Genomic DNA, 11,452 nt, shown 5'->3' on the forward strand with positions numbered 1-11,452 from the left:
CTCTCTCTCTCTCTCTCTCTCTCTCTCTTCGTACTCTCCTTCACGTACATACTTATGTACATGTATACATGCACGTGTAAATATACATATATATTATGTGTGTGTGTAGGTATCCTAGCCGGATGCCTTCCATAGTTATACCATCGCGCCTGTCTCTCGGTGCCGGCACCGTACTCACGTTTCGTCCGCGTATAAACTAGAGAACCGAGGTGCGTCCGTGTGCGTTGCTGTACACGCCGAGTACATAGCACGCCTAGACCATTTTGCAGCGTTCCTGCCATTCTAACATCCGTGTTTCATTAAAAGATCTCTCTCGGCCCGACCTCTCGGCGCTGCGCCCGCAACGACTGGCAACTTCGCGTAAGACGGACCACGCCGGCTGTGTACACTCGGTGTCTCGGAAGTAATCTCCGCGTTCTCGCGGCGGACATCGGTCCCTTGACGATCGTGTCGTCGGCATCGCGTCTAATACCGCAAACTTCCTTAACGAAAGAACACGCTGTCTACAGCGGAGAGTTGTACGGAATAAGTTGCGCCGCGATTCGTAAAGTTTACTTCAAATCGCCGCAAGATACGAAATGCGATTTATGAATTATTTATTCAGATTCTTTCGGCTTTCTCTAAGCGCATTACACGCGCGGAGATTGTATCGCATTATTGTATCATATTTTTTATGTCGTGATGTATAACGATATCTGTCGTGGCGTTGACTTGATGAATGGAAATGAGCGACACAATCTTGTTATGCCTCGAAAGCGCGACGTATCACGATGGACGTTTCCGTCTTGCATTTTGCACGTTATTGTAGAAAAAAAAACATGTAATCGAGATTGGGTAGTCTAAGATCAATGTATACACTGCGAACGCAGCGTCGTTGTGCAATCGCTTAGAAATTCATTGTGCGATAAAACCGCATGCGAGGACTATTAAACTTGTTGCTCTTCGGCTCGACTGTAATGGAAATGAACAATGGCTTGGTAATACTTGAGAAACTGTATAACCGAAGTTGCAGTTCTCAGTGGTACTTGAAATACTCTTTCAAATCACATCCATTGTCTCAAGTATACCAACGTTTCGACCTATAATAATATATGTATAGCTATATATTTTAAATTATAACCGAAATATCTAGATGCGCTGTTCTACCCATTTGAATAGACCATCATTTCTTGAGATTAACTTAATTTGCCCTCTGCTGGCAATATGAAATTTTAACTTTTTCCTCAGCAATCTTTCAAGTCCTTTGAGAAAACAGTAATTTTTTATTACGTTCCAGATTATGTAAAAATCTGAACAGATTTTGATATACTTAAATTTTAACCGAGTTTTTACTATAATAAAGTCGGGTTGTATTTTACTTATATTTTTACAGATTTAAATTTATTTATCAGAAGTCACAATCTAATATCGATGACGCCTTTAAAGACCCCTTTTATTGTTGGCGAAAGGTCAATCGTGTGATTTCTCAAAATATGTGTCGGGGAACCGAGTAAACTCCTTTCGGTGACTTTATTGCGGATTTAACGTGAGATATCCTTGCCTTTCCAGTCCGCGGGATAAGATTTCGCAAGGATCCGCGCATTTCACAAGAGGGTTGACGAACATGAACGTGGCGTAGTCGGTAATGCCCCCGTAAGGGAGTTAACAGTAATTCCTGTCGACCGGGGGGCCGTCCCTTTCGACATTTACGACGTGTTTTACGCGATCAAAGCAAGCCGTAACAATTATTGGGCGATCTCGCGGCCGTAAAATTTTATTCGACCCCCACAGCTACGGAGCAAGCCACCCCCCCCCCCCCCGCCATTTCCAATCGCGAACTAGAGGGATGCTTCACGATCTCTGGCCCCCTAACTACAAGTCTTGCTTCTTGCACGGCTAGAAGATTATCTATCGAGTGGTAAATGCCTTCGAATTGATTTCAAGGTTCGATAAAGTCTTTGTGAAATGTAAGATTTATAGGCGAAAGTAACATCGCATTGATAATTCAACATTAAATGTTACATCAAGATGTCGGGATTAATTTCATATTAAATATATTATTTTCAAGAGCGGTCGAGATTTATACTGCAAGGCAGGAACGAGGAACGAGGCGCCGAGCATTCTCGGGAAGCATATCTTCGCACTTATCCCGTCCAGGTGGCGGAAATCGATGGCCGCCGGCGATCGTTCCGGACACCCGGTACGTCGGGCTCTGCGCATTGTGTACATTTGGCCGCGTTTTCGCGTCGAGTTTTGATTTACGGGGTTGAAGGAGTACGGGTGGCAAGAGGGCGACCGCGGTGAACAGGAGGAGGAGGGTGAGTGTTCCGGCGGAAGTAGCTGGGAAAAAGGAGGAAAAATAATAGGGAGGAGAAATAGGGGGCGGGGGGTGGCGGCGGTCGAGAAAGTTGGACGGGCGGAACATGGCAAAGATATGGTCGAGCGAATTCAAGTCGTAAGATGGAGAAATATAGAACGGGGGTTGAAAGAGGGAACGAGGAGGGCGAGCCGGGGAGGGGTGGCGACGACGTCGATGCTGGAAAAACATCGCGGAGCGTTGTGAGCGAAATACCATAGTTCGCGCGCGGGATCCTTTTTTGGGTGGCGAAAGCACGGAATTGCCAGAGCGCGAAAGAAATCGCCGAAAAGAAGCTCTTCCCTCTCCCGCGAGCAACATAAAGCGGGAGATGTACGCGCGAACGAGCGCCGAACTTCGCAAAACATTGTTTTCTACGGACAGAAAGAGAGTTTCGAGATTCGCCCGACCGAGAAGTCCCGTTCTCGTCGCCTCGGCACCCGGAACTTCCGCGTCGATAAATCCGCGATCAACGGGATACTCATCGTGAAACGACGAGTACGGGACTGGGAGGGTAATTCGTTGGCGTGTTTTAAAGCGGAAGAAAATTTTATGCTTACGCAGATGAGTATAAATCTAATAATTCTGAAAATTCTTCGCGCATTAAATTTTTATTTCGTTCGCTTCCTATTAGAATTTCTTTTACACACGTATGTGAAGTCGGTCCCCTCCGACTTTTGGAAAAATTAATTTTCTGCTTGATTATTCATTGTTCGCACACTTTTGTTGAAAAGTTTCGTTAGTGCTGTTTAAACAAATATTTTTATTAAAGTTTACTAAATTTTTTCCAGTTCACATTTGTACAGATCTGAATATCAATTTTTCGGAATCCTCAAAATGATGGGAGGACAAAATTTTTGCTAGGACGTCCAAATTTTCGCAAGCATTGTTTATCGTGCTTTTCTACACAAATATTTCGATAGTCCAATAAAATTAATTCTAGACGCGTGTATTCCCAGTTAAAAATTTTTAGACACTTCAACAAAATCGTTCTTCCCGCGCGATTTCGATGAAGGATTTTCCACCGTGCATTTGAACGCGCGTTTATCGCGTGCGCTGGTTTATTTTATTTTATTTCATTTTATTTTTTTTTCTCGTCTCGACATTCGAAACCGGCACGCGAGTTAGCATCGCATCACATCGTCTCGAACAAGCGAGGACGAGTCTCGAAACACGAGCTCGCCGTCTCGATTTCCTTCGTAAATCAGGAGAGCTCGGTATATTTTTACGGCAGGGGCGTCGATATCGGATCCCAGGGGGGCATAGACATTGGCGTCTTTCTTCCCTCCTCTTTCAGTTGCCTCTCGGAAAGCGAACGTATCGCGCCCCTACGCCTGGGATTCACCCTCGAATTAAAAGAGCAGCCATCTCGGCCACCTTCCCTTTTTCCTCCCCCTCTTCGCGTCTCGACCCCCTCCCCCCCCCCTTCGCACGGATTAGGGAATAAAGGTGCGAGAAAGGTGGCGCGGAAGATGAGGAAAATAGAGAAATGAAGTTAATATTATACATGAAACGCTGAATCAGCCGTATTAAATGTATAATTTTATATTAGGCACGGTAAAGGAGATAATAATTAATAATTTAATAATTTTATCTTCTAGTTTTGTGCATCTTTCTAATGTACAAACTTATTAACTTCAACAACTGTCTCGCCATCTCGCGTTTGCGCACATATCGAGTTGCACATCGAGTGACGTCTTCGGCATTCTGACGTTCTTCCGCACCTCGTTTCCACATCCGCGTTAAAATGGCGACAACGTCGTAGAGAAAAGCTGCCCTAATCTCGCGAACGACGCCGGGTGTGCGATAACTCAGACCATCCTGGCGAGTCTTAACAGCGGGGCACCAACCGGCGCTCTTAAAATATGCAAGAGGGAGAGAGAGAGAGAGAGAGAGGGGGGGGGAGGGAGTACGGACGGCCGGGATCCACGTGCGACGAAACACAACCCTCGGGATAATTTAGATTCGTGGAGCGAAGCATAGCAACAGAGAAGACTGGTGGCAGAACGTCGGCGGTGTGTATTGATCTAAAACGGGAGAACCCGTGAAAGCAATTAAGATAAGGCACGGTAACAAAGGGTTGTTGTCGGCTGCTATCCCGCTTTCTTCCGCGGTGGAAAACAACGCGGTGACGGCGGATAGCGAGAGGAACAGACGCGGGGGTAGACAGACACACACACACACACGTGAAGGAGGAAATACGACGAGGCCGATTCTAAAATCGGCTCGGATGTTAAAAGGGGCGATCGAGGAAGCTCGACATTTATTACAAAAGCGGGCCGAACATGGCGGAGGCGAGCCGAGGTTTTCACCCATGAAATTATAATCCGTTTGTGATACCTTGAAGTTGCCTGAGCTACTGCTATCGTGCCGTTCGCATTCATTGAACCGAGTTATTCGTTCGTCCGTTCCGTCGCTCGATCTGGATACGATTTTACATATAGGACAATTACAATTTAAAACAGTCCCCGATGATAATAAATCTTATTGATGGATAAGAGGTTGTCCCATTTTTCTATCGAAGCAGATCTTTTTGTGCTTCAATATTTCCGTGCGAATTTATATACATATCTGATTCTGCAAATTGCGCGAAAGGCGAAATCTTTTTTACGCTGTCATCGAATAGAGAGAACAGTAATGTCGCGTATTAAACTGACAAGCAATTTAATCATTTACATGAATAATTTACAAGAATACCTCTTTCGCTACTCGTCGTAATGAAAGTCGACATTAGCGTTAACATTAACGCGTTATTTTTCAAGGTTTACGCGGCGCGCAAATTACTCGAGCAATTAGCCTGCGAATAGGCCTCTCTTCAATAAGGTGTATTAACGTACTTGATTCTACAAACTACCCTCGAGAACGACGACGTTACGTTTTAGCAGGTATGGGTACTTTACATGTACTGGGTGTCCCATATACAGATCCGCGCGTCGCACACGTGTCAATCGTAGATAGAGGGAGAGAGAGAGAGAGAGAGAGAGAGAGAGAGAGAGAGAGAGAGGGATAACAGGAAAATGTGGCAGAAAGACAGAGACGTGGGGAGCAACGAGAGCAAGAGCAAACAGCTCGAGCAGACCGTGTCTGAGTCGTAAAATGTTAACTGCTAGTAAAACTGAGTTTACGCGCTTGTAAGGACCCCCGCAGGAGGCTGCTGCCATCCCTGGTCCCTCTTCAGCTTGGCAGCACGCAGAGTCGCCCCTTACACCCCCTAATAGCCAGATTATTGCTCGTAAGCCACCCCCGCCGTCTGCCCGTCTCTCCCGCGTGAACACGAAAATAATTCCGAAAGAACGTTTAATTTGCACGTATTCTTAGACTCTCTCTCTCTCTGTTATTGGATACATAAGGGGACTAAGTACCGTCGCCATCTGAATTTCGAAACATTGTAATACATGTATGCGTAATAATGTATGTAATACATTTGACATCAATTCCACTCACAGTTCTTTTAACCCTTTTGAATTTTCAATTTTTATCACGAGGGGGAAAGGATCTTAAAGGAAGGAATAATTTTGTAGAAGACACGCTAAAGTCATCTAAACGGATAAAGCATCACAATTTGTTCGTCATTTAGTTCAAATTCGAAAGTGCGTGCAACTATCTCAAACCTTTGTCAGGGGTTAGGCTAATTAAATATACTTAAAGTGTAAAGTTGATATAAAATATGTACCAACTGGCGCTAATTTAGCTTAAGTTTCACGGATATTTCGTCTATTTATAGTGACTTTAAGACCACGGCTTTCGTAATTGTATAAGAATATGTATTTTAGATTATTATTATATGCTTTGTGGGATTTATCTTTTCTTCTTTCTTTCTCTCAAGAGTCTTTCTTTTTTCCACATAATGTTATTATAAATTGTAAAATAAGCTTCGATTACAAGGATTAAAAATGATGTAATCTTTTATCATAGATAAGAGGATAAACATTTATTTCTACCTTAAAACGAGCGCTCGTATCCAGCGATCGAAATTGCTTGGCCTTTTAACTTTCAATGGTGCAAGTTCTTCCGCATCGCCGTAAACCGGCGTTTTATTCCGCCGCCCTCGGCGAGAGACGCCGCGTCCAGAGGTTTTTCATTTTTAATTACCCACAGCGCCGTGAAAAGTTCTCGGCACTGCACGAAAGTTTTAATGGCTGCGTTGACTGTCGTTAACCCCTTCTTAAGTCACCCGTGGAAGTGCCGCGGAAACGTGCTACGATTTCGCAACTTATTTGACTTCGTTCTTGGAGCTCTCGTTTGATCGGACCGTACCTTTCTCCACCGTCATTCAATTTCCAACATCGTTCGTTCGAAACGTCACTAAAGGAATAATGAATTAGCGCTCGCCCAAATGTCCAGAAATGACAGATTCGTTCTCGTTTATCGAAATTAATATCTTACTTTGCTCTCCCGTAAAAATATTTTCTGTCGCGAAGACGCGTCAGCTCCGAAAGAGGTTTCTAAAAAAATTCAGAAATTACGAGTCTCGCGGTTTTTTACTTGAAAAAAATGTTCCCCTGTCATTTAAAGCGACGCGTCTTCTCTCATAGAATCCCCCTAGAATCCTGCCGAAGAAACAGAAGTCTAGCCCCTCTTTTCCACCGGCATAATTGTTACACTTCGTATAAATGCATTAGCTCTGCGCATTCGTTTCACGCCTCCGCGAGTCCACGAGAGAAGTCTCGTTCGTTCCCCTTTCTTTCGTCTCTCCGGGGACTTTTTTCGCGAGCTGTGGCGAAAAGTGGCGGACGAGAAAAGTTTTCTGCGAATTCAAGTAGCGACTTGGGCAATTGCTAACGCGAATTCATTCGTGAAGTCACATCGGGACCGAAGGAAGGTAATAACGTGAAATTATCGTTTGAATTTTCTTGGAGAAACGTAAGAAATAATATTGGAATATTCGGAAAAATTGACGACAGACATGAAACAATTTTGTCGTAACCTCCATCTTTATATTTTCAAAGATAATCGATAAATTGTTTCAAAGTTATTTGCATCTCTAGATACAGTTAGCTTATATTTTTTATTCTACCGTATATGTCGGTAATTTGTCAAGATTTTTCGGATTGACTAGATATATAATCTTGTTGCAAACAAGGTATATCTTGTACGCCAGAAGTTCAGTCTTCTCTGACGAAGAGATTCCTCTTGACGCTTCGTCAAAGAAGCTGAGAGTTTCTTGTTTCGCTTGCATGCCAGTATTTGCCTCGGGTAAGGGTGCTAACTGTCGAAGACGACAGGGTGGTAACATCTTCGTGGTGGCAGGGAGTTTCGCGCGAGGGATAGTGGGAAAACCGGGGCGGGGAGGAGGGGGGGGGATGTACGAAAGGCAGAGTGTAGAATGTCCCTCGCTCTGCGGTTTTATGGGTCGTCCAGCTCCATCATGCGCCATAAAAGTACAATAAAACCGCTGTTACACCGGTGGAGAACTACCCGTTCTAAACCACTGCGTGCAACGGGCCCTCAAGACGAGAAGAAGACTGACGGATACGCTTGGGGAGACGAGACGACCGGAGGCGAAATTGATTCTTTTATGATCGACAAACGCGCGACCCCGAACTAGGATCGATTTGCAAGCAACCCATTTTATTTTTACGCGAATACATGCAGATCTATTCCCCTCTGTCTCTTTGAGATCCTTCTGAAATCGAATTAAATCAAACCGTTTGAAATAATTCAGAGTACGGAGAGAAGTCGAAGAGCGTGAAATACACAAGAAACGTGACTTTAAAAGTCACATTTCTGTCGAATAATTGTCCTTTGGAAACTTTTTGGAAATTCTTTTTTTCTACTCTCTAAATCTGAATCAGTGAGTAGTCGCTAATTATTCAGTCGCACGCTTGGTTAAGTTGCTAATCAATAAAATCAGTAGTCAACTAAAAAAGGAAGAACGTTTGAGCGTTATATAACTAAAATACTGATATTTCCGTGTTAATTTCAATTTTCCAACAGCATTATTCATTGAATTTATTATTACTAAAACAAGGTTAGTTAGATCACGTAATAAAGATCAGCCAGGTTAAGAATCTGACATTTCATTCACTGATTACCAAATGGCATACCGATATCAGTGATTATCCGCTGATTCAGATTCAGAGGGATAATATTAAATACATTCCCCTATGTACATGAATATATTGTCATTTTGACTTGGCGCTTTCGTCTGTTTTCAGTTTTGTCGCTGAGAAACACGCAAGAAGAGGAGCCGCCAGACCCGCAGCTAATGAGGCTGGATAACATGCTGATCGCCGAGGGAGTCGCTGGACCAGAGAAGGGCGGTGGTGCGGGGGCCGCTGCATCGGCATCCGCGGCAGCTGCGGCCGGTCCACCCGGGCAACCGGACAACGCGATCGAGCATTCGGACTATAGGGCCAAACTTGCTCAGATTAGGCAAATTTATCATCAAGAACTAGAGAAATACGAACAGGTGCGTATAAAGAGAATATCGAAAAAATATTATCGAGCGGCTTCAAATATATTTCAGCTTCGGCTTTTGCGGCAGAGAGCGAGAGAGAGAGAGAGAGAGAGAGAGGGCATCGTGCGCTTTTTGTGTACACCGGATTTCCGTCTGCAAATTGCATAATGGACACTCGCGTTTGGTTCGCCGAATTTAATCTTGACGAATTTATAAATGTACTGCAAACGCAAAATGGCCAACCGACCCATTAAGCCAAACGGGTTAAGTTTAACTCGCGTATTGATTTTCGCAGCGCGCGGCGCCGCAGTCAAACATTTTTACGTTTGCGCGCGCGACGTCGCAAAATCCCCTCTCACTCCCACGAAAATTATTCATTCCAAAGAGAGAGAGAGAGAGAGCGAACACGCTCGCTTTATGCAAATCCCGCTTATGAATATTATTTGCCGCGAGCGAACGGCGGCGGCCCATTATCGGCGCCATATCGAGTATTGAATTCGGGTCGCGGAATTACATCGGTCGTTTTATCGTTGTCCGACTTTCGTGAGCGCGAAAAAAAAGAAAGAAATAAAAGAGAGAGAGAGAGAGAGAGAGAGAAACGGAAAAGGCGAACTGAAAGGCTGAAATGAACTCGCGGCGCGTAAACGAGCGCCGTTATTCACTCTCGCCGAGAGAACTCTCGGCGAAATGAAAAATTTAAACGCGTAACCTCGTGGTTATCGTCGAGATCCGGCGGCTGACAAATTTCGGCCATCCCGGCGCGCTATCAGCCCTCTCGATTCCACCATCGATAATCTCTCCGCTCGTGAAATTCAACGACGTCAACGCGAATTTATCGTCCGCCGACGATCTCGCGGTCTCGTTAAGGTCGCATAATACGCTCGAGCGGATTCTCACCGTGATACAAACAATGATCACAGGCGGTCACGGAGAGTCGGCGCGATAAAACGATCGATCGAAAATTCACGCTGTAATTCCGCGCGTAATCCATGGGTATTAGACGGTGATCTTCATTAATAACGCGCTATTAAATCGCTAGTGAGATGATCGTCGTAATCAAGCGATTTTCACGCCACGCGACTTTCACGATCTTCTACCAAAAGGAAAGCGTCAACAATTCCCTTGCGGCGTGTCATACATATATGGGGTGTCCCAGGTAGAAAGATTAATATTCTTGGAGGTGACGATATATCAGTCGTTTTGAACTAGAAATGTGTATCGTATTCTGAACGGTCTCCGAGATCATTCGAACAGTGGGATTTTGGAAAATTTTATTATAAACTTCTTCTAAAAACGTCTTCGCTCGAACAATGGATTATTAGAAAATGTACGTAGTACATCGCCTTCCTTAATAGTAATTTCGTAACTGCAAATTCAATCTCGAAAACCGTTCAGAATAAGACACGTGCCAAAGGGTTTGCCGAGTTATCGCCATGTCGTGATCCATAATGGCATTGAGCGATGGATCACGACACGGCGATAACCCGCGACTCCTTTGGCACCCCTGAAGAAAATACTCGTGAAAGAATAAGACACGTGTTCATAAACACGTTTTTACTTAAAGAGTCACTTCCCGGGATATTGACCTTCCCTCTTGGGACCTTTCCTGTATACATAGATTTAAACAGATATTAAGGAATCCGTAGGCCCATTCTGTAACTCTTCAACGACTTCACTAGCTAGGGATGTCGTTACGCGGGTATTTTACATTGTGAAAAAGTTGCTGCGCAACGACTGAGTATAACGATAACGAACTGTCGTTAAAAGTAACAGAATAGGTATCTACCTGACACACGTCGTCTGTTTTACTGACAAAATGTGTGTGTCCGTTCGACACGATTCCGTCTGGCCGTCAACGTCGGCGCGGTTCTCTTAACGATTCTCGATTATGGCAGAAATACGCGTGTACTTTTTTTTCTCCTTTTCCGTACGAACGTTCAATGGCGAGACTAGCTCGAAAGGGGGAGACTGATAAGACGGTGAGCGTTATGCACCTACATTCGAGAGAAACGACTGCTGTCGAGCTGGTCTCGGACAGGGGCGAGACTCGCGTGCTAATGAAGCGGCTCGCGCGCTAAGTAAAATCTCGCGTGCCGGACCTTGCCTTGTATGTCGCGTGATACGCGGGTTCTCTTCAAGAGGACGCAAATCACTACGCCGAGATATTGCCGCGCTCCGACGGAAATTCGACGATGTTATCGCGAGCGGCAGTTTCATTAAGAATTTCCCCCTCGGTCGCGCTTCCTCTTGAAATCATCGCCGCCACGACCCGCTGTCGCGACGTGGATAATTCGACGTGACGGGACAGCACCGACGCTGGATGAGACCCTCGTGAATTTCGTGAAGTAAAAGTGAAAAGTTATCTCGGTCGATTAACTCGGATAAATATTAGTTAAATGATCAAAGCGCTCGCGAACGCAAAACGTGACTAATTAATAATACATACTATATAACAATTTGATGTACGAATGAAACGGTCAGAGAGCGCCGTCGAAACGTTTCACGATATTATTACGCGGGACAAATTTTCTCAAATGACGACACGGAATCACGCCGAATTACTCTCGCACGTAATTCTACTTTTAATTCATTGATTTGGAAAATAATTCGGCACGCGATTCAGAGATGGTCCATCTGTGCGATTATCGTGCCGTCACGCGAGGCGAAAGTCGCGCGGCGATTACAAAATCGCGCGTACTCATCACCGGGGGGGGGGG

General features: G+C 44.8%; 1 protein-coding gene across 8 annotated transcripts in view; it reads left to right on the forward strand.

The window, feature by feature from the left end:
• Positions 1–11,452, forward strand: part of LOC108746328 (homeobox protein extradenticle) — a 52,474-nt gene that overhangs the window by 22,258 nt on the left and 18,764 nt on the right. For all 8 annotated transcript variants that reach the window (XM_018483078.1, XM_018483053.1, XM_018483044.1 and 5 more), the window contains one exon: positions 8,494–8,747. In XM_018483078.1, the coding sequence (XP_018338580.1) occupies positions 8,494–8,747 (254 nt within the window). The remainder of the gene's footprint in view (positions 1–8,493; positions 8,748–11,452) is intronic.

Source organism: Trachymyrmex septentrionalis, unplaced genomic scaffold (genome assembly GCF_001594115.1).
Source record: "Trachymyrmex septentrionalis isolate Tsep2-gDNA-1 unplaced genomic scaffold, Tsep1.0 scaffold107, whole genome shotgun sequence".
Classification (NCBI taxonomy): domain Eukaryota; kingdom Metazoa; phylum Arthropoda; class Insecta; order Hymenoptera; family Formicidae; genus Trachymyrmex; species Trachymyrmex septentrionalis.